Here is a 24128-nt window from a genome sequence, read left to right as displayed (position 1 = left end):
GGGCAGTATTATAGTAGTTATATTCTTGTACATAGGGGGCAGTATTATAGTAGTTATATTCTTGTACATAGGGGGCAGTATTATAGTAGTTATATTCTTGTATATAGGAGCAGTATTATAGTAGTTATATTCTGGTACATAGTAGGCAGTATTATAGTAGTTATATTCTTGTACATAGGGGCAGTATTATAGTAGTTATATTCTTGTACATAGGAGCAGTATTATAGTAGTTATATTCTTGTACATAGGGGGCAGTGTTATAGTAGTTATATTCTTGTACATAGGGGGCAGTATTATAGTAGTTATATTCTTGTACATAGGGGCAGTATTATAGTAGTTATATTCTTGTACATAGGGGGCAGTATTATAGTAGTTATATTCTTGTACATAGGGGGCAGCATTATAGTAGTTATATTCTTGTACATAGGAGGCAGTATTATAGTAGTTATATTCTTGTACATAGGAGGCAGTATTATAGTAGTTATATTCTTGTACATAGGGGGCAGTATTATAGTAGTTATATTCTTGTATATAGGAGCAGTATTATAGTAGTTATATTCTTGTACATAGGGGGCAGTATTATAGTAGTTATATTCTTGTACATAGGGGCAGTATTATAGTAGTTATATTCTTGTACATAGGAGCAGTATTATAGTAGTTATATTCTTGTACATAGGGGGCAGTGTTATAGTAGTTATATTCTTGTACATAGGGGGCAGTATTATAGTAGTTATATTCTTGTACATAGGGGCAGTATTATAGTAGTTATATTCTTGTACATAGGGGGCAGTATTATAGTAGTTATATTCTTGTACATAGGGGAGCAGTATAATAGTAATTATATTCTTGTACATAGGAGGCAGTATTATAGTAGTTATATTCTTGTACATAGGGGCAGTATTATAGTAGTTATATTCTTGTACATAGGAGCAGTATTATAGTAGTTATATTCTTGTACATAGGGGGCAGTGTTATAGTAGTTATATTCTTGTACATAGGGGGCAGTATTATAGTAGTTATATTCTTGTACATAGGGGCAGTATTATAGTAGTTATATTCTTGTACATAGGGGGCAGTATTATAGTAGTTATATTCTTGTACATAGGAGGCAGTATTATAGTAGTTATATTCTTGTACATAGGAGGCAGTATTATAGTAGTTATATTCTTGTACATAGGGGCAGTATTATAGTAGTTATATTCTTGTACATAGGAGCAGTATTATAGTAGTTATATTCTTGTACATAGGGGGCAGTATTATAGTAGTTATATTCTTGTGCATAGGGGGCAGTATTATAGTAGTTATATTCTTGTACATAGGGGGCAGTATTATAGTAGTTATATTCTTGTACATAGGGGGCAGTATTATAGTAGTTATATTCTTGTACATAGGGGGCAGTATTATAGTAGTTATATTCTTGTACATAGGAGGCAGTATTATAGTAGTTATATTCTTGTACATAGGAGGCAGTATTATAGTAGTAATATTCTTGTACATAGGGGGCAGTATTATAGTAGTTATATTCTTGTACATAGGAGCAGTATTATAGTAGTTATATTCTTGTACATAGGGGGCAGTATTATAGTAGTTATATTCTTGTGCATAGGGGGCAGTATTATAGTAGTTATATTCTTGTACATAGGGGGCAGTATTATAGTAGTTATATTCTTGTGCATAGGGGGCAGTATTATAGTAGTTATATTCTTGTACATAGGGGGCAGTATTATAGTAGTTATATTCTTGTACATAGGGGGCAGTATTATAGTAGTTATATTCTTGTACATAGGGGCAGTATTATAGTAGTTATATTCTTGTACATAGGGGGCAGTATTATAGTAGTTATATTCTTGTACATAGGGGGCAGTATTATAGTAGTCATATTCTTGTACATAGGGGGCAGTATTATAGTAGTCATATTCTTGTACATAGGGGCAGTATTATAGTAGTTATATTCTTGTACATAGGGAGCAGTATTATAGTAGTTATATTCTTGTACATAGGGAGCAGTATTATAGTAGTTATATTCTTGTACATAGGGAGCAGTATTATAGTAGTTATATTCTTGTACATAGGGGGCAGTATTATAGTAGTTATATTCTTGTACATAGGGAGCAGTATTATAGTAGTTATATTCTTGTACATAGGGGGCAGTATTATAGTAGTCATATTCTTGTACATAGGGGCAGTATTATAGTAGTTATATTCTTGTACATAGGGGGGCAGTATTATAGTAGTTATATTCTTGTACCTAGGGGGCAGTATTATAGTAGTTATATTCTTGTACATAGGAGGCAGTATTATAGTAGTTATATTCTTGTACATAGGAAGCAGTATTATAGTAGTTATATTCTTGTACATAGGGGCAGTATTATAGTAGTTATATTCTTGTACATAGGAGCAGTATTATAGTAATTATATTCTTGTGCATAGGGGGCAGTATTATAGTAGTTATATTCTTGTACATAGGGGGCAGTATTATAGTAGTTATATTCTTGTACATAGGGGCAGTATTATAGTAGTTATATTCTTGTACATAGGGGGCAGTATTATAGTAGTTATATTCTTGTACATAGGAGGCAGTATTATAGTAGTTATATTCTTGTACATAGGAGGCAGTATTATAGTAGTTATATTCTTGTACATAGGGGCAGTATTATAGTAGTTATATTCTTGTACATAGGAGCAGTATTATAGTAGTTATATTCTTGTACATAGGAGCAGTATTATAGTAATTATATTCTTGTGCATAGGGGGCAGTATTATAGTAGTTATATTCTTGTACATAGGGGGCAGTATTATAGTAGTTATATTCTTGTACATAGGGGCAGTATTATAGTAGTTATATTCTTGTACATAGGGGGCAGTATTATAGTAGTTATATTCTTGTACATAGGGGACAGTATTATAGTAGTTATATTCTTGTACATAGGGACAGTATTATAGTAGGTATATTCTTGTACATAGGGGCAGTATTATAGTAGTTATATTCTTGTACATAGGAGCAGTATTATAGTAGTTATATTCTTGTACATAGGGACAGTATTATAGTAGTTATATTCTTGAACATAGGAGCAGTATTATAGTAGTTATATTCTTGTACATAGGAGCAGTATTATAGTAGTTATATCCTTGTACATAGGGGCAGTATTATAGTAGTTATATTCTTGTACATAGGGACAGTATTATAGTAGGTATATTCTTGTACATAGGGACAGTATTATAGTAGGTATATTCTTGTACATAGGGAGCAGTATTATAGTAGTTATATTCTTGTACATAGGGAGCAGTATTATAGTAGTTATATTCTTGTACATAGGTGGCAGTATTATAGTAGTTATATTCTTGTACATAGGGGGCAGTATTATAGTAGTTATATTCTTGTACATAGGGGGCAGTATTAGAGTAGTTATATTCTTGTACATAGGTGGCAGTATTATAGTAGTTATATTCTTGTACATAGGGGGCAGTATTATAGTAGTTATATTCTTGTATATAGGGGGCAGTATTAGAGTAGTTATATTCTTGTACATAGGAAGCAGTATTATAGTAGTTATATTCTTGTACATAGGAGCAGTATTATAGTAGTTATATTCTTGTACATAGGAGGCAGTATTATAGTAGTTATATTCTTGTACATAGGAGCAGTATTACAGTAGTTATATTCTTGTACACAGGGGCAGTATTATAGTAGTTATATTCTTGTACATAGGGAGCAGTATTATAGCAGTTATATTCTTGTACATAGGGGAGCAGTATTATAGCAGTTATATTCTTGTACATAGGGGCAGTATTATAGTAGTTATATTCTTGTACATAGGGAGCAGTATTATAGCAGTTATATTCTTGTACATAGGGGAGCAGTATTATAGTAGTTATATTCTTGTACATAGGGGGGCAGTATTATAGTAGTTATATTCTTGTACATAGGGGGCAGTATTATAGTAGTTATATTCTTGTACATAGGGGGCAGTATTATAGTAGGTATATTCTTGTACATAGGGGGGCAGTATTATAGTAGTTATATTCTTGTACATAGGGGGCAGTATTATAGTAGTTATATTCTTGTACATAGGGGGCAGTATTATAGTAGGTATATTCTTGTACATAGGGGGCAGTATTATAGTAGTTATATTCTTGTACATAGGGGGCAGGATTATAGTAGTTTTATCGTTGTACATAGGTGGCAGTATGATAGTAGTTATATTCTTGCGCTTTGGTATTTGCTGCCTGCAGTCAGAAGCTGCTTTTGGGATATTGATCTGTGCATAAAAGTCTCTTTGAATAGAGTTCTGACTCTCCACAAGTTTTGCGTTGCTGTTCAGAGCAGACATCATTCTTCCTCTTATCATTTAACGCTATACAGGGGAGTAAATAGAAATCATTGGGCCCCAGAATTAGCCCCACTTCACATATAGAGCCCAAGCAATTGCCTACTGTGGTTGTGCCCTGCATATGGATTTATACAGCATATACTGGACTTGTTTTATGTCCATGCAGTCAGCTAACCCTCAGCACTATCTGGCATACTCTATGCAGATGTTGCTCCAATCTGACTGTAACCCAGAGTCTAAGCACCACATGGCAGTTGTATTATCCAGTCGCCAAATTTATACTGTGTGCTACTAAAGTCACTCGTGATCTCACCCTTGTCACCATCTTGTTCATTAGAAATCTTCTTCAGATCTATGAAGTGAGTCGCCAGAGCCACGTCGTTCATACTGCCCTCGTCCCACACCTGGATCTTCACTCGCCGACACAGTGGAGGGAACATCTCCTTGAAAACAATCTGCTCATGCCACACAGGCTCTGCGGTGTTCTTCTGGGCAGTGGTTCGTCCCTAATAATACAGCATTCCTGGGTTGTTATATGCAATCTTTAAGAGGATTCATGTGTGACTGGGAAGTATGAGAAATCTATAGCACACATAATACTGCTGACCTGGTGACCCCCTATCACTAATTCAGGGACCATAAAACGGTCACATCTTTATCAGTGGACAATTTAAGTATTTATCTATTTCTCTACTCATCGTGTTGTGCGAGTAGTATTCTTTTAAGTGCAAAATAATCATATCCATGTCTGTGCCTTGTCATAAGTATGTGTGTATATATATATCCATGTCTGTGCCTTGTGATAAGTATGTGTGTATATATATACATGCCTCTTAGGATCTATTTCATTATGCCTGAGGAAGGACCCTGAGAGGTTTGTTAGCCACTAAAAAGTTATCATATCTACTAGATTAGTTGGTTTCTCTTGCAGGGAACAATCACATTGTGTAATAAACAGTGACACATACAGAGGACAAGGGACCCTTAGTAGGGATAGAAATGAGGTTTCTTTCAGGAGCTGCTTGACACTAGCACAGCCAGCAGACTGCTGACTACATGCAGTAGGAGGTCCTGCAGTGAATATAGTATATCTTGACTTTAGTTAAGCATCTGACCAAGTATCTCATACCAGACTTATTGATGAAATGACCAAATTTGGGATTGACAAGACAACTGTTAGGTGGATTCACAACTGGCTGAGTGATCACACTCAAAGAGGGGTCATAAATGGCTGCACATCCAAGTGGGAGAATGCATCAAGTGGGGACCACAAGGCTCTGTCCTGGGCCCAGTGTTGGTCAACATTGTTATAAAGGATCCGGAGGAGGGAATTGATGGGAAACTGATCAAATTTGCCGACAACTCAAAGCTAGGAGGGATAGCCAACACTAGGGAAGAGAGAGGATTCAAAAAGATCTAGACAAGCTTGTACAGTGGTCGGCGACTAACAGAATGGTATTTAACAAGGAGAAATGCAAAGTCCTACATCTGGACAGGAAAAATGAGGAAAGCAAATACAGAATGGGAGGAATTGGGCTAAGCAGCAGCAGCATGTGAGAAAGACTTGGGTATACTAATAGATCAGAGACTGAACATGAGTCAACAATGTGATGCAGCAGCCAAAAAGGCAAACACAATTCTGGGATGCATTAAGAGAAGCATAGAGTCTAGATCACGTGAGGTCATTATCCCCTCTACTCTTCCTTAATCAGACCTCATCTGGAATAGCAAATAGAAAAAAATATATGTGCTCAGCACTCCCTTCTTCTGCACCCTGAGTAAAGTCCTTATAGACGAAACGCGTCGTACTAATAAACGGAGGTTTACAGCATTATATTGGTGACCGGAGAACTAATATGCTTTAAGGAGCGCGGATCCATTTTCTTTCTATCTTTCTTCTGCCCCCCGCTTCAGTAATGCGGCTCTATATCTACTCCTCAAGGCAAATCGTGTAGTCCTTCACAATATTCACATAGAATACATCCAAAAGAAGTTGTCCATCGATGGTGTGAATAAACTGAGCCTTTATTGAAAAAAAAGGGTCACAGCAGTGAGCTGAAAATATTTTAATTGCACTGGGAGACACAGTTTTTTACAAGGAAGAGCGTGACCAAGGTCTGCTACTGACCAAAACGCGTTTCTTTTAGGCTGAATGCTGTGACCCTTTTTTTCAATAAAGGCTCAGTTTATTCTCACCATCGATGGCCAACTTCTTTTGGATGTATCCCATCTGGAATACTGGGTCCAGTTCTGGGATGTATTAAGAGAAGCATAGAGTCTAGATCACGTGAGGTCATTATCCCCCTCTACTCTTCCTCAGTCAGACCTCATCTGGAATACTGTGTCCAGTTCTGTGCACCCCACTTTATAACAGACCTAGACAAACTGGAGCAAGTTCAGAGAAGAGTTACCAAGATGGTGAGCGGTCTGCAAATCATGTCCTATGAGGAACGGTTAAAGGATCTGGGAATGTTTAGCAGAAGAGAAGGCTGAGAGGAGACTTAAAGGGGTTGTCCCGCGGCACCAAGTGGGGTTCAGTACTTCTGTATGGCCATATTAATGCACTTTGTAATATACATCGTGCATTAAATATGAGCCATACAGAAGTTATTCACTTACCTGCTCCGTTGCTGGCGTCCTCGTCTCCATGGTTCCGTCTAATTTCGGTGTCTTCTTGCTTTTTTAGACGCGCTTGCGCAGATGGGTCTTCTCCCTTCGGCTCGGCTCGGCAGCAGCGGCGTTTTGGCTCCGCCCCCTTGTACGCGTCATCGCGCAGCTCCGCCCCCTTCACATGTGCCGATTCCAGGCTCCTGATTGGCTGGAATCGGCACGTGACGGGGGCGGAGCTACGCGACGACGCGTACAAGGGGGCGGAGCCAAAACGCCGCTGCTGCTGAGCCGAAGGGAGAAGACCCATCTGCACAAGCGCGTCTAAAAAAGCAAGAAGACACCGAAATTAGACGGAGCCATGGAGACGGGGACGCCAGCAACGGAGCAGGTAAGTGAATAACTTCTGTATGGCTCATATTTAATGCACGATGTACATTACAAAGTGCATTAATATGGCCATACAGAAGTACTGAACCCCACTTGGTGCCGCGGGACAACCCCTTTAATAGCGGTCTACAAATAATGTGAAAAGGTTCAAAAGTTAAAAACATAAAAGTCTTATGAAATTTTAACATGAAAAACAACAAAAGTCTGAATTTATGATGTAACCAAAGGGCTTTTGTTCATGGAACACATCAAGGATGGCTGGCCTGCAGCACAGAAATTGGATGCAAATTATGGTTTGAAATTAGATGCAAGCTATTTCTACAGGTTGTCAACTTTTGTAGATGACCCTCAAACCCTCTGATTCTATATAATCAATGTTGGAACAGATTTCATTACAAGATCTGGTAGGGCAGCATGCGGACAGTTTTGCTCCCCAGGGTACAGAAAATTGCTATCATAATGGCAAGAAAAGGGCAATTAACCAACGAATACAGACAATTATATTGCTTAGAAGTAGAGGTCTGCCTACAAAGAAAATGGCAAGAAAGCTGAGGTGGCCGTCAGTACAGTTTCCTATACCATCAAAAGGCACTTGAAAACTGAAGAAAACTCTGAAAGTAAGAAGTCTGTCCGACCAAAGGCTACAACAATATCAGATTACACGTTTTTGAGAATCAACAGCTTGCATGAGCGACGCCTCGCAGCACTAAATCTTCAAGCACAGCTTAATGCAGCAAGAAATTAACAATTTTCCATTTGAACTGTGAAGAGATGGCTTCTATCTGCAGGTTTGACAGAGTATCAGGAAGACAGCCACTGCTAAGACTGCCTGGGCCAAACAGCACCTCCAGTGGCCTACTGAAAAGTGGAAGACCACCTTATGGATTGATGAACCAAACTGTGCCAGCAGTAGGTGAAAGATTCCTGAGTGTGTGACACCAACAGTCAAACATGGAGGAAGTGTGATGGTATGGGGCTCTTTTGCTGGATCCAGAGTTGGCAACCACAGCATTTTGATACAACATGCAATACCCTCTGGTGAATGCCTAGTTGGTCAGGGGTTCATAATACAGCAAGACTATGATCCAAAAAACTCTTCTTGGTTATGTCAGAACTACTTAATTAGACAAGAAGAAACCAGTAGGCTGCAAATCTTGGAATGCCCTGCAGTCTCCAGACCTAAACCCCACTGAGCTTGTTTGGGATGAACTGCACAGAAGGGTGAAGGCAAAGCAACCTGTAAGGGCAGCAGATTTGTGGGAACTTCTGCAACAATGTTGGGAAGATATTTCTTTACTATATATCTGATTGCAACTGTAGAAAGAATGCCTAGACTGTGTTAAGCTGTTATATCAGCTAGAGGGTCAACTGGGAGGAGTCAGAAATCTAGATGTAATTTGATGAAATACAGTTACTTCATTATTTATATTCAACTTCTCTTCTTTATTTGTTCTTTGCTTTCATGTACATTTGAGGCATTAAAGTCTGTAAATATCACTAGAAACTGGAACAACTGATGTATCGGAAAACCGCTAGTGTATGTAAATCTTAGCCTAATGTGGATGCATTATGTAGCCACACGCCATGCCTCAGCCACCATAGCATCTACAGGGGGCCATGGAAAAGCTTCCCCCACCACACCATTATAGAAGCCATCTAAGATAAAATCTGGCACAGTGCAGTTTTCATTTCTTGTACTGCGGAGATAAAATGAAAGCTGCGCTGTGATTGGTTGCTATGGGCAACAAAGATTTTTTTTAATACAGCTTCCACAAGAGTGGCGGGCTGGATATTCAAACATATAGATTGCAGCTGCCTCCTGGGAAAGACCTTCTACTAGTTCTACATAAGTGAAGAATCCCCTGCAGACCCCCAAGGAGCCTGACTTACCATCTGTCCAGCAAACATGACAACCACATAGGGGTCCACCAGGTCCTTGCTGTCCCCTATGAAGGCCTTGGTGACGTTGGCCATAATGCTAGAGTTCATCTTTGGGAGCCCTTCTGCTCTGTAGATCCTCACGTAGAACCTCGCCCACGGTCGTTCAGATGGAAATCCTTTTGGTATCAAAAAGTTCCTTAAAAAAACAAGGGACATAAATAACCTTAGGTGCGTCCATATGGGAGGGGCATGCTACGGAGACCTGCACCCCAGATGGACAGTAGGCTTCTATGGAGAATGTTCTGGAACACGGCTGTGAGGAGCTCCCCCCATTCACTGCATAGTGTGCCGTGCATCGTGTTCTTACTTCTCGATTTGTTCTTCTGCATCGCTGACTTTCTGAGACGCTTGCACGCTGTCCCCTTTGCCGGCCACGCTGATGTCACACTTTAGGTAACCCTTTACTCCAGTCCTGATATCAGCTGGGTCTGTAAGTACCGCCCACTTGTCAAAGAACTGATGCCCTGCAAGATATGCAAGCCGTGCAAGTCTGCACATCACTAAATATTACACAGAAAGCATCATGAAGGGCAATGCAAAAGTATTTGCCCCCCCCAGTTATTTGCCACATTCATCACACTAAATGGCTTTGCATGTTAAAATTTTAGACAATGAGAAGCCGAGGAATGGCGTGATAGAGTCTGAGAGCGCCCCCGCCTCCGGAGGACCCATCACATGAATACATTGCACTGAGAGCCCAATACCCTATGTAATGCTTCATTTCTCCTGTGGAGGCGCTGCAGGCAGATGGAACACTTGCATCCATGTGGCTCCAGAGATCAGCGCTGATCGCCGGGTCGCATCAGCTGGACACATAATCCCTTACTCACTGGCGTAACTATAGGGGATGCGGTTGCACCCGGGCCTAGAAGCCTTAGGGGGCCCATAAGGCCTCTCCTCCCCATATAGGGAGCCCAGTACTATGCATAAAGCATTATAGTTGGGGCCCTGTTATAGGTTTTGCATTGGGGCCCCTGAGTTTCAAGTTCCACCTCTGCTCTTACTGTTAGAAGGGTCTGTGGAGTCACTTCATGTCCGGGGCTTCCTCAGCACCATCTCACCATTCTACAGTGTTAGGCTGGATTCACACAGACGTATCTGCAGGCAACATGCGGAGAACAGAGTCCGCTGATTTCAGAGAGTTGGTACACATGCGTGTATTTGGCCCGCGCCTGAGCTTGGCCCGCGCCTGCTCTTGGCCTGCGTGCGTACTTGGCCCGCGCCTGCACTTGGCCCGCGCCTGCACTTGGCCCGCGCCTGCACTTGGCCCGCGCCTGCACTTGGCCCGCGCCTGCTCTTGGCCCGCGCCTGCTCTTGGCCTGGGTGCGTACTTGGCCCGCGCCTGCACTTGGCCCGCGCCTGCACTTGGCCCGCGCCTGCACTTGGCCCGCGCCTGCACTTGGCCCGCGCCTGCACTTGGCCCGCGCCTGCACTTGGCCCGCGCTCCATCTTCTTGCACATTTGCACAGGGAAAAGAAAGGCTTTGCACTCCTTAACCTAATTGGCGCTCTGAATGGTTGAGCGTCAGCGGGCAGAAAGAAACAATTCCACAAAAACCGCGACACAAATACAAGAGCAAAAATGCATCCGCCCGTGTGACCGCAGCCTGTGCCCCGAATACCCCTCTACTGGAGCCCAGTGTCTCTTAAACATCACGTCGTTTCTCTCTGTGTCACCTGGATGCCAGCGGAAGGCGGTCCCACTTGTTCCTGCAAGGTAGCTCTACTACATCCATCCTGATCCCCACACATCTCACACACAGCTTTGCTACATCATCCTGACCCCCACACATCACACACAGCTCTGCTACATCCATCCTGAACCCCACACATCGCACACACACACAACTCCACTACATCCATCCTGACCCCCACACATCACACACATAGCTCTACTACATAATCCTGACCCCCACACAAAGCTGCACACAACTCGACTACATCCATCCTGATCCCCAGATATCACACACACAGCTCTACTACATCCATCCTGATCCCCAGACACATCACACACTGCTACATCCATCCTGACCCTCGCACATCACACACATAGCTCTACTACATCCATCCTGATCCCCACACATCTCACACACAGCTTTGCTACATCATCCTGACCCCCACACATCACACACAGCTCTGCTACATCCATCCTGAACCCCACACATCGCACACACACAACTCCACTACATCCATCCTGATCCTCAGACATCACACACACAGCTCCACTACATCCATCCTAATCCCCAGACACATCACACACTGCTACATCCATCCTGACCCCCACACAAAGCTCCACACAGCTCCACTCACTCACTCCAGACCCCCACAACTCCAAGACAGACAGACAGTCACAATCTTACATTTACTGAACTCTCCATGGTCATGTGATCCCTCACTCCTCCCACACAGGGCAGTCACAAAGCAACCATTCACAAAGCTAGTTGAGTCACATAGCCGGTCCAGTCAGTCAGCTTAAATTTTTCATACTGCTTTGGAAAAATGAAAGCTGTAGTGTAATTGGTTGCTATGCGACTGGTTGCTAGGGGAAACAAGGAGGGGCTTACTGTTGTACAGTTTCATAAATTCCCCCCAGTGTGATTGTAGTTTTTAAGCCGTGGTTGTCATCCAATACGCCAAAATAATGAATAATGTACGCCATTTATCATAATAGAAATGTCGCGGAGGTCCGGCAGCCATGAGGCGACATCATGGGGAGACTTCTACCACGATTAGTGAGTTGTGTCTAATATGACATCATTGATGACGCTCCAAAAATGTTCACGAGTCGAGGAAAATGAAGCCAAAAGGGCACAAAATGCGGGTAATTACACACATGGGATACGGCGGTAGAATCCGCCTCACAATCCGCCGCAGAAATAGTCGTTGGAGCCTCAGCAGTTACATGGATTATGAGCCATACGTCAAAAATACACATGGCGAAAAAGCTCCTATCCGGCCGGACCAGCGGATGAGACCGTTTACCGTCATATAGTGCCCAAACACCTCACAGAACTGTACCCATATAGCTGTATGATAAACCACTGTAAGTGTAAGACCGCCACACCGTGCGCCAGCAGGGCCTCCGATAGCAGTGCTATACCTGGAGATTGGGATCCTCCATAGCCACACCGTGCACAGACCCTGCAACAGCAGTGCTATACCTGGAGAGCGGGGTCCTCCATGGCCACACCGTGCGCAGACCCTGCAACAGCAGTGCTATACCTGGAGAGCGGGGTCCTCCATGGCCACACCGTGCGCAGACCCTGCAACAGCAGTGCTATACCTGGAGAGCGGGGTCCTCCATGGCCACACCGTGCGCAGACCCTGCAACAGCAGTGCTATACATGGAGAGCGGGGTCCTCCATGGCCACACCGTGCGCAGACCCTGCAACAGCAGTGCTATACATGGAGAGCGGGGTCCTCCATGGCCACACCGTGCGGTGACCCTCCGATAGCAGTGCTATACCCAGAGAGCGGGGTCCTCCATGGCCACACCGTGCGCAGACCCTGCAACAGCAGTGCTATACATGGAGAGCGGGGTCCTCCATGGCCACACCGTGCGCAGACCCTCCGATAGCAGTGCTATACCTGGAGAGCGGGGTCCTCCATGGCCACACCGTGCGCAGACCCTCCGATAGCAGTGCTATACCCAGAGAGCGGGGTCCTGCATGGCCACACTGTGCACCAGCAGACCCTCCGATAGGAGTGCTATACCCAGAGAGCGGGGTCCTCCATGGCCACACCGTGCGCAGACCCTGCAACAGCAGTGCTATACCTGGAAAGCGGGGTCCTCCATGGCCACACTGTGCGCCAGCAGACCCTCCGATAGTAGTGCTATACCTGGAGAGCGGGGTCCTCCATGGCCACACCGTGCACAGACCCTGCAACAGCAGTGCTATATCTGGAGAGCGGGGTCCTCCATGGCCACACCGTGCGCAGACCCTGCAACAGCAGTGCTATATCTGGAGAGCGGGGTCCTCCATGGCCACACCGTGCGCCAGCAGACCCTCCGATAGTAGTGCTATACCTGGAGAGCGGGGTCCTCCATGGCCACACCGTGCGCCAGCAGACCCTCCGATAGTAGTGCTATACCTGGAGAGCGGGGCCCTCCATGGCCACACCGTGCGCCAGCAGACCCTCCGATAGTAGTGCTATACCTGGAGAGCGGGGTCCTCCATGGCCACACCGTGCGCCAGCAGACCCTCCGATAGTAGTGCTATACCTGGAGAGCGGGGCCCTCCATGGCCACACCGTGCGCCAGCAGACCCTCCGATAGTAGTGCTATACCTGGAGAGCGGGGCCCTCCATGGCCACACCGTGCGCCAGCAGACCCTCCGATAGTAGTGCTATACCTGGAGAGCGGGGTCCTCCATGGCCACACCGTGCGCCAGCAGACCCTCCGATAGTAGTGCTATACCTGGAGAGCGGGGCCCTCCATGGCCACACCGTGCGCCAGCAGACCCTCCGATAGTAGTGCTATACCTGGAGAGCGGGGTCCTCCATGGCCACACCTCAGAGCGGCCTGGACTACTGTACCTGGCTCGTTGTAGACGGTGCCCACATCCAGTCTGCAGCATCCAATCAGAACGCTCCCGATCAGCTTGTGGTGCATCACCTGCCGGCAGAAAGTCACAACCGTCAGTACAACCTTGTGGCGACAGCCTGGAGCCAGGCCGCCTGATGCCGACTACGTGCAGCTCAGACGATAGTGAAGTAGAGAGGCCCAGCCTGTGGCGCGGCACCCATTGTGGGAGACTCCACCACTTTCCCGGCTCCTTCACTGTTTGGACATGACAGGTTCTTTTCATCGTATGTTAGAGAGTAGCTGTTATGTCCTCATGCCAGCGGGGCCCCTGTATAGCATTGTGGCCCCACTGGGAGACTCTTCAACCCGGCTGGGACCAGACTCCTCATTCACTGAAGTGGAAAGGGTCGCCCACCTGACACATTCATAGGAGTGGAGGGGACCGCCCACCTGACACATTCATAGGAGTGGAGGGGACCGCCCACCTGACACATTCATAGGAGTGGAGGGGACCGCCCACCTGACACATTCATAGGAGTGGAGGGGACCGCCCACTTGACACATTCATAGGAGTGGAGGGGGCCGCCCACCTGACACATTCATAGGAGTGGAGGGGGCGGCCCACTTGACACATTCATAGGAGTGGAGGGGACCGCCCACCTGACACATTCATAGGAGTGGAGGGGGCGGCCCACCTGACACATTCATAGGAGTGGAGGGGGCGGCCCACTTGACACATTCATAGTGCTGGGAGCTGAATCTGAAGAACTGGTTCAGAGGAATGGGGATGAGTATAAAGAAAAGACACAGCCGGAGTCAGGGGGGCCGCGGCTGTGCAGCTATACAGGGGGCGCTGCTGGCAGGAGGACTTCACGGATCCTCCTTAACTACTAACATATTTTTTCAACCATTGTTGAACAATTGAAAAAATTTCCAGCATTTTTTTAAAAAGTTCAACTTTATTATCAATCCGTGAGAATGTCGGAGGTGACTGCGCACAACAGCCCTACGCGTTCAAGCATTACCGCTCTTAGTCACGGCATGCAAAAGCAACCAATCAAGTGGTATAACACACATCAGGTGCTAAGCACACAGCAGTCGAAATTAGTGCCAGAGGGAAAGAGAAAAGGAGAGGAAGAAATCAAAAGAAGGAAAAAGCACTCGCCCCCCCCCCCTCCCCTCCCATGACACTTCATTACTCTCAATACATGTAAGGTAAATCACCCTTATAATTCAGTCCAGATGGAAATCTGGTGCAACCTAAAAAATCCAAAAACTCTCCTTATGTAGCAGTTGCTTCTTCTGGCTCCTGCACCAATAGGCTGGAATAGGGAGAAACCTTTATAAAGTTTTGTGTTACTTACGGACAGTTGGATAATTTTGTCAAAAAGTTGTTCTTGAGGCTCAACGAAGTCGAAGACAAAGTACTGCCAACAAAACAGAAGTATGAGTTACTCAAAAGTGAGAGAACCGTAACAAACGCTTATAAACATCTCATATGTAAATGGATGTTCCAACTGATGTGCAGAGACATGCAGAGAAAATCCAGCCCCTCCAATACTTGGGCATAAAACACTCGTGGGCAGTAACATCATAGTGAAAGGGATTGGAGTTATAAGCACATGGCCTAATGACACAGTCAATGCTTACATGGGCATCACAGACACACAGCTCTGCTACATGCACATCACACACAGCTCTGCTACTTGCATGTCACGCACACAACACACAGCTCTGCTACATACACATCACACACAGCACACATGGCTCTGCTACATGCGTGTGACACACAGCACACACAGTTTTACTACATGCACATAGCACACAGCTCTACTACATGGATGTTACACGCAGCTCTGTTACATGCGTATAACACAGAGCATACACAGGTCTGCTACATGCGTGTCAGACATAGCTCTGCTACATGCGCATCACAACACACAGAGCTCTGCTACATAGGTATCATACACTGCACACACAGCTCTACTACATGCATGTCATACACAGCTCTGCTACTTGAACGTCACACACAGCATACACAACTCTGACAAGATGTGATACTGGGGGGCGTGGAGGTTCTAGTACCCTATTGTACCACCTCTAACTTGGATACAAGATGTGATATGGGTGGTCATGGAGGCTCTAGTACCCTGTTGTACCGCCTCTAGTTTGGATACAAGATGTGATACGGGTGGTCATGGAGGCTCTAGTACCCTGTTGTACCGCCTCTAGTTTGGATACAAGATGTGATACGAGCGGGCACGGAAGCTTTAGTACCCTGTTGTACCGCCTCTAGTTTGGATACAAGATGTGATACGAGCGGGCACGGAAGCTTTAGTACCCTGTTGTACCGCCACTAGTTTGGATACAAGATGTGATACTGGGGGCATGGAGGCTCTAGTACCTTGTTGTACCATCTCTAGCTTTGATATAAGATATCAGGACTCAAACTCGGGACCTCCTGCTCTCAAGTAGGCAGCTCTCCATGCTGAGCTTAGTCATGACCCTGTACTCCTTTACCTGGCCTGGCTTCCTCTGATTAGGACTTTCTTAAAAATCTAGGCCCTCCTTCCAGCTCCTTGCAAGATTATTGTGCTCCACAGCCTTGATCAAGCTTCACTTTTACCTACTTGTCTGGCTTCCTTCCTGATAATGCTAACTGCCTCCTCCATTTTTACTGCATCATGAGACCTCCAGTTACCAACCTCTGGCTTCTTCCTGGAAATGCTACCTGGCTCCCTCTATTTCTACTGCGATACAAGTGATCGACCTCTGGCTTTCCTTGGTCATAAACCACACCTACGGCTCCAATCCAGTGCCTGAACGCTATAGAATAATCTTGTCAAAAAGATGGATCCCATGGTGGCCACTCTGAGAAAGCAGACCAGGAGTTTTGCACCTCCTACCAGGAAAAGATTGCTGTTATGCAACAAGAGATCGAGGGGTTACAGAGGCAACTCTTGGAAATTTGCTATTTAGTGCCAGACATCTGCATGCTGCTGCCAGCAAAAGTTGCAGGAGATCATCCCCAAAACTGGGGTTTCCTAAAGCAATGCCAAATCTATTTTCAGAGGCAGCCCACCCTATTCACCAGTGACAGGAAAAAGGTATTCTTGATCATCAGCCTCCTCACTGGGCCTCGCCATACGTACAGTCCAACAGCAATCTTCTTGATAGCCTCGCTGCCTTCATGACTGCTATGGATCAATTCTTTGATGAATCGAATCGCTGTGCCATGGCCGAAGCAGAATTTCATCGTTGGTGACTGATACTACATGGAACCAAGCTGCACAACTAAGCCAATTTCATTGAGGATTATCTGAGGGAGTAAAAGATAAGCTTGCCAGAGTAGAGACCCCCGGCAACCTAGAAGATTTCATTCAACTATGCATACGAATAGACTAGAGGCTTTTTAAGCAGCGGAAGGAGAAACACGGGGTTTATGTAACAACCCTGCCTACTCTTTCAGTCTATCCATGTTGACTCCCCAGCCAAGGTCTGAGGCCACACTAGAACCAATGCACATTGATGTCATCCATAAACCCCTTTCTACCACCGAGAAGGAGAGGCGCTATGCTGAAAACATATGCCTTTATTGTGGACACCAAGACAATATGCCTTAACCCCTTAATGACGCGGCCTATTTTGGCGTTGAGGACCAAGCGATTTTTTGGTATTTTTCCATCTCCATTTTTCAAAAGCCATAACTTTTTTATTTTTCCGTGGACGCGGCCGTGTAAGGGCTTGTTTTTTGCGTGGCGATCTGTAGTTTTTATCGGTGCCACTTTTGGGTATATAGACAATATCGTAATTTTTTTTTTTTTTTTTTTTTAATGATAACAGGGAGAGAAAACGCATCAATTCTGCCATAGATTTTTTTTTTTTTTTTACAGCGTTAATCATGCAGCATAAATGACACACTAAAATTTTTCTGCGGGTCGGTACGGTAACAACGATACCAAAATTGTTATATTTTTTTTAGGTTTTTACACTTTTTTGCAATAAAACCCCCTTTTTTTGGAAATCTTTTTTTTTTCTCTATAGCTGCATTCAAAGTCCTGTAACTTTTTTATTTTTCTATGTACGGAGCTCTATGAGGGCTTATTTTTTGCGAGACGAGCTGTAGTTTTTATTGGTACCATTTTGGGAAATGTACGGCTTTTTTGATCACTTTTATTGCATTTTTTGTGAGGCAAAATGCTAAAAATTAGCATTTTGCCTCTGTTTTTTAGCGTTTTTTTTTACGCTTTTTGTCGTACAAAATAAAAAGCGTGTTCAACTTTTTGTACACGTCGTTACGGACGCGTCAATACCCAATATGTGGGGTTTTAGTTTTTTTTCCCTTTTTTTATGCTAATATTAGAAAAAGCATAAAAAAGGGGTTTTTTACATTTTTTTTTACATTTTTCTTTTTTTTACACTTTTCTTTTTTTTTTTTTAATACTATTTGAGTCCCTCTGAGGGACTTACATCACTGTGCCTATGATCGCTGTCATAAGGCATGGCAGAGCTACTGCTCTGCCATGCCTTATCGCTTGTACAGCGATAATAGGCACAGGCAATACAGGACGCCAGTGTCTGGCGTCCTGTTGCCATGGTGACAGGCCGGGCTCTCGCGATAACATCGCGAGTTCCGGCCGGAGACACACAGGGATCGCGATCCCTCTGTGAACTCTTTCCCTGCCGCGATCTACTTAGATCGCAGCAGGGAAGGGGTTAACAGCGGCGGGCGCATCTCCGATGCCCCCCCGCTGTTGGAGCGGGACGCCGGCTGTGACTGACAGCCGGCTCCCGCTGCGGGATAGCGCGGGATCACATGTGATCCCGTGCTATCTCCAGGACGTACCAGGTACGTCATGTTGCGGGAAGTACCAGGCTGCCATGACGTACCAGGTACGTCCAGGAGCGGGAAGGAGTTAAACTGCCCAAATAAGTTCCAGAGTACTCTCATCAACGTCAAGACCACTACTGATCAAACTGTCATGAGACGGGGATGCTGCCAAACCAGCCATTACACCTTTAATTCAAGACGGCGTGAAGACCCTTCCCCTGTTTCAGCATTTTGTCCTTCCCTAGATCGTAATGGGAAATGAGAAGATACAATTCTCGGCAATGTTAGATTCTGGAGCAGGAGGGAACTTCATGGACTTAATATTCGCTCTGGACAAAAACATTTGAAGCCAACCCAAGCCCATACCTGTTGATATGGTAACCATGGATGGATCACCCTTATCCTTGGGATTGGTCACACAGGCGACAATCAAACTGGAGCTCTGCATGAAACCTGAGCATCAAGAAATGATCAGCTTCCAGCTCATCTCATCCCCTACATTTCCGGTGATTCTCAGAATCCCCTGGTTCTCTACCTATAATCCTTCTATCAACTTGTAATCAAGGACCATTGCCTTCCTTCAGAGCACTGTAAAGAGAACTGCAAGATGGCACCATCCACCGCTAAACAAGTGTCAGTCATCCTTTTGACAGAATTGAAGGAGGCCTTACAGGAAGTTCAATATGCCTATAAGAAAGCAGCAGACCGACTCCGCCAAGGATTGGAGAGGAGGTATGGATATCCACTAGAGATGAGCGAGCATACTCGTCCGAGCTTGATGCTCGTTCGAGTATTAGGGTACTCAAGATGCTCGTTACTCAAGGCGAGCACCACGCGGTGTTCGAGTCACTTCCATTTTCTTCCCAGAAAAGTTTGCACCGTTTTCTGGCCAATAGAAAGACAGGGAAGGCATTACCACTTCCTCCTGTGACGTTCAAGCCCTATACCACCCCCCTGCTGTGAGTGGCTGGGGAGATCAGATGTCACCCGAGTATATAAATCGGCCCCTCCCGCGGCTCGCCACAGATGCACGCTGAAAGAGATCAGGGAAAGTGCTGCTGATGCTGCTGCTGCTATAGGGAGAGCGTTAGGAGTATTTTCGTCTTCAAGAACCCCAACGGTCCTTCTTAGGGCCACATCTGACCGTGTACAGTACTGTTGAGGCTGCTTTTAGCAGTTTAGCAAATTTTTTTTTTTTTGTATATCGGCCGTGCAGAGCATTGCGTCCTCAGTCTGCAGTCATTGTACAGAGTATAGGGGCAGTACTGGTGAGGCAGGGACAGTGGTACAGGGAAAGAGATATACTGGCTATATAGGCAGTGGCTAGAGATGAGCGAACGTGTTCTTCCGAGCTTGATATTCGTGCGAATATTAGGGTGTTCGGGATGTTCGTTATTCGTAACGAACACCATGCGGTGTTCGGGTTACTTTCACTTCCTTCCCTGAGACGTTAGCGCGCTTTTCTGGCCAATTGAAAGACAGGGAAGGCATTACAACTTCCCCCTGCAACGTTTAAGCCCTATACCACCCCCCTGCTGTGAGTGGCTGGGGAGATCAGATGTCACCCGAACATAAAAGTCGGCCCCTCCCGCGGCTCGCCTCAGATGCGGTGTGAGTTAGATGAGGGACAGTGCTGTTTGTACCGGAGCTGCTGTAGGGAAAGAATTGGTAGTTAGTGTAGGCTTCAAGACCCCCCAAAGGTCCTTATTAGGGCCACTGATAGCTGTGTGTTGGCTGCTGTTAGCAGTGGCAATTTTTTTTTCTTCTCAAAATCGCCTCTGCAGAGCGTTGCACCCGGCATTAGGGACAGAAGTGTGTTAGGAGTGAGTGTAGCCTTCAAGAACCTCAACGGTCCTTTCTAGGGCCACATCTATCCGTGTGCAGTACTGTGCAGGCTGCTGTTAGCTGTGCTGCATATGTTTTTTCTTCTCAAAATCGCCTCTGCAGAGCATTGCACCCTCCATTGATACTGCAGGGAAAGAATTGTGTAGGCAGGGCCACAACACAGTTATTATTCATTGAATATACGCAATGGGGCCTTTTGCTTGTAAAACAAGTGAAAATAATTCTATTTGTCCTGCCTCTGTCCGTCCTAAGGGCGGTGGACACATGTCGGCTGCGTCTGCAACCTGTAAAAATCAGACGCACCCAGCTACGTTTTATTCCTGGCTTCGCCATTTGCTTTCCTTAATTGGGAAAAAAATACCTGTTCTGCCAGAGTTATAATAACTCTGCTACCCTCACGTTCTGTGACACATAAGCAGGGACACAGCACAGTTATTAAACTTAGATTATTCATTCACTAGAGGCAGTGGGGCCTTTCGTTTTCAAAAAAGGGAAAAAATTATATTTGGCCTGCAGTCTTGCGCCAATTTATTTCCTGCCTGTGAAATCAAATCACTGGTAATACAGCATGCTGAGGGGTAGGGGTAGGCCTAGAGGACGTGGACGCGGCCGAGGACGCGGAGGGCCAAGTCAGGGTGTGGGCACAGGCCGAGCTCCTGATCCAGGTGTGTCGCAGCCGACTGCTGCGCGATTGGGAGAGAGGCACGTTTCTGGTGTCCCCACATTCATCGCCCAATTAATGGGTCCACGCGGGAGACGGTTATTAGAAAATGAGCAGTGTGAGCAGGTCCTGTCCTGGATGGCAGAAAGTGCTTCGAGCAACCTATCGTCAACACGCAGTTCTGCGCCGTCCACTGCTGCAAATCCGAATCCTCTGGCTGCTGCTCCTCCTTCCTCCCAGCCTCCTCACTCCACTACAATGACACCTGCTCAGGAGCGGGAACACTCCCAGGAACTGTTCTCGGGCCCCTGCTTAGATTGGGCAGCAGCGGTTCCTCTCCCACCAGAGGAGTTTATCGTCACTGATGCCCAACCATTCGAAAGTTCCCGGGGTCCGGGGGAAGAGGCTGGGGACTTCCGGCAACTGTCTCAACAACTTTCTGTGGGTGAGGAGGACGATGACGATGAGACACAGTTGTCTTGCAGTGAGGTAGTAGTGAGGGCAGTAAGTCCGAGGGGGGAGCGCACAGAGGATTCGGAGGAAGAGCAGCAGGACGATGAGGTGACTGACCCCACCTGGTGTGCAACGCTTACTCAGGAGGACAGGTCTTCAGAGGGGGAGTCAAGGGCATCAGCAGGGCAGGTTGCAAGAGGCAGTGCGGTGGCCAGGGGTAGAGGCAGGGCCAGACCGAATAATCCACCAACTGTTTCCCAAAGCGCCCCCTCGCGCCATGCCACCCTGCAGAGGCCGAGGTGCTCTAAGGTCTGGCAGTTTTTCACAGAGACGCCTGACGACCGACGAACAGTGGTGTGCATCCTGTGTCGCGCAAAGCTCAGCCGGGGAGCCACCACCAACAGCCTCACCACCACCACCATGCGCAGACATATGATGGCCAAGCACCCCACAAGGTGGAACGAAGGCCGTTCACCGCCTCCGGTTTGCACCGCTGCCTCTCCCCCTGTGCCCCAACCTGCCACTGAGATGCAACCCCCCTCTCAGGACACAGGCACTACCGCCTCATGGCCTGCACCCACACCCTCACCTCCGCTGTCCTCGGCCCCATCCAGCAGTGTAGTTCAGCGCACCGTCCAGCCGTCGCTTGCGCAACTGTTGGAGCGCAAGCGCAAGTACGCCGCCACGCACCCGCACGCTCAAACGTTAACCGTCCGCATAGCAAAATTCATCAGCCTTGAGATGCTGCCGTATAGGGTTGTGGAAACGGAGTCCTTCAAAAGTATCATGGAGGCGGCGGCCCCACGCTACTCAGTTCCCAGTCGCCACTACTTTTCCCGATGTGCCGTCCCAGGCCTGCACGACCACGTCTCCCGCAACATTGTACGCGCCTTCACCAACGCGGTTACTGCCACGGTCCACTTAACAACGGACACGTGGACAAGCACAGGCGGGCAGGGCCACTACATCTCCCTGACGGCACATTGGGTGAATTTAGTGGAGGCTGGGACCGAGTCAGAGCCTGGGACCGCTCACGTCCTACCCACCCCCAGAATTGCGGGCCCCAGCTCGGTGCTGGTATCTGCGGAGGTGTATGCTTCCTCCACTAAACCACCCTCCTCCTCCTCCTCCTCCTCCAACGCAACCTCTGTCTCACAATCAAGATGTGTCAGCAGCAGCACGTCGCCAGCAGTCGGTGTCGCGCGGCGTGGCAGCACAGCGGTGGGCAAGCGTCAGCAGGCCGTGCTGAAACTACTCAGCTTAGGAGATAAGAGGCACACGGCCCACGAACTGCTGCAGGGTCTGACAGAGCAGACCGACCTCTGGCTTTCACCACTGAGCCTCCAACCGGGCATGGTCGTGTGTGACAATGGCCGTAACCTGGTGGCGGCTCTGCAGCTCGGCAGCCTCACGCACGTACCATGTCTGGCCCACGTATTTAATTCGGTGGTTCAGCGGTTTCTGAAAAGCGACCCACACTTGTCAGACCTGCTCGTAAAGGCGCGCCGGGTCAGCGCACATTTCCACAAGTCCAACACGGACGCTGCCACCCTGCGGACCCTGCAACATCGGTTTAATCTGCCAGTGCACCGACTGCTGTGCGACGTGCCCACACGGTGGAACTCTACGCTCCACATGTTGGCCAGGCTCTATAAACAACGTAGAGCTATAGTGGAATACCAACTCCAACATGGGCGGCGCAGTGGGAGTCAGCCTCCTCAATTCTTTACAGAAGAGTGGGGCTGGTTGGCAGACATCTGCCAGGTCCTTGGAAACTTTGAGGAGTCTACCCAGATGGTGAGCGGCGATGCTGCAATCATAAGTGTCACCATTCCTCTGCTATGCCTCTTGAGAAGTTCCATGCAAAGCATAAAGGCAGACACTTTGCGCTCGGAAACGGAAGCGAGGGAAGACAGTATGTCGCTGGATAGTCAGAGCACCCTCATGTCTATATCTCAGCGCGGTGAGGAGGAGGAGGTGGAGGGGAGGAGCCTGAGGAGGAGCAGGGGGAAGAGACAGCTGGGCCCACTGCTGAGGGTACCCATGCTGCTTGCCTGTCATACTTTGAGCGTGTATGGCCTGAGGAGGCGGCCATGTGTTGCGTACTGGTACCCTGGCACACATGGCTGACTTCATGTTAGGATGCCTTTCTCGTGACCCTCACGTTACACGCATTCTGGCCACTACGGATTACTGGCTGTATACACTGCTCGACCCACGGTATAAGGAGAACCTTTCCACTCTCATACCCGAAGAGGAAAGGGGTTCGAGAGTGATGCTATACCACAGGACCCTGGCGGACAAGCTGATGGTAAAGTTCCCATCCGACAGCGCTAGTGGCTGAAGGCGCAGTTCTGAGGGCCAGGTAGCAGGGGAGGCGCGGAAATCAGGCAGCATGTTCAGCGCAGGCAGGGGAACACTCTCCAAGGCCTTTGCCAGCTTTATGGCTCCCCAGCAACACTGTGTCACCGCTCCCCAGTCACGGCTGAGTCGGCGGGAGCACTGTAAAAAGATGGTGAGGGAGTATGTAGCCGATCGCACGACC

The 24128-nt window shown here is 46.9% G+C and overlaps 1 protein-coding gene across 5 annotated transcripts in view; it reads right to left on the bottom strand.

Moving 5' to 3' along the window:
* FER1L6 (fer-1 like family member 6) overlaps nucleotides 1-24128 on the bottom strand; it is a 274935-nt gene that overhangs the window by 217793 nt on the left and 33014 nt on the right. For all 5 annotated transcript variants that reach the window (XM_066578811.1, XM_066578813.1, XM_066578810.1 and 2 more), the window contains 5 exons: nucleotides 15158-15220; nucleotides 13805-13883; nucleotides 9577-9733; nucleotides 9219-9405; nucleotides 4645-4837 (listed from right to left, as the gene is read on the bottom strand). In XM_066578811.1, the coding sequence (XP_066434908.1) occupies nucleotides 4645-4837; nucleotides 9219-9405; nucleotides 9577-9733; nucleotides 13805-13883; nucleotides 15158-15220 (679 nt within the window). The remainder of the gene's footprint in view (nucleotides 1-4644; nucleotides 4838-9218; nucleotides 9406-9576; nucleotides 9734-13804; nucleotides 13884-15157; nucleotides 15221-24128) is intronic.

This window comes from Eleutherodactylus coqui, chromosome 9 (assembly GCF_035609145.1).
Source record: "Eleutherodactylus coqui strain aEleCoq1 chromosome 9, aEleCoq1.hap1, whole genome shotgun sequence".
NCBI lineage: Eukaryota > Metazoa > Chordata > Amphibia > Anura > Eleutherodactylidae > Eleutherodactylus > Eleutherodactylus coqui.
The sequence above is the reverse complement of the archived record's forward strand: the minus strand, read 5'-3'. Positions and strand labels throughout refer to the sequence as shown.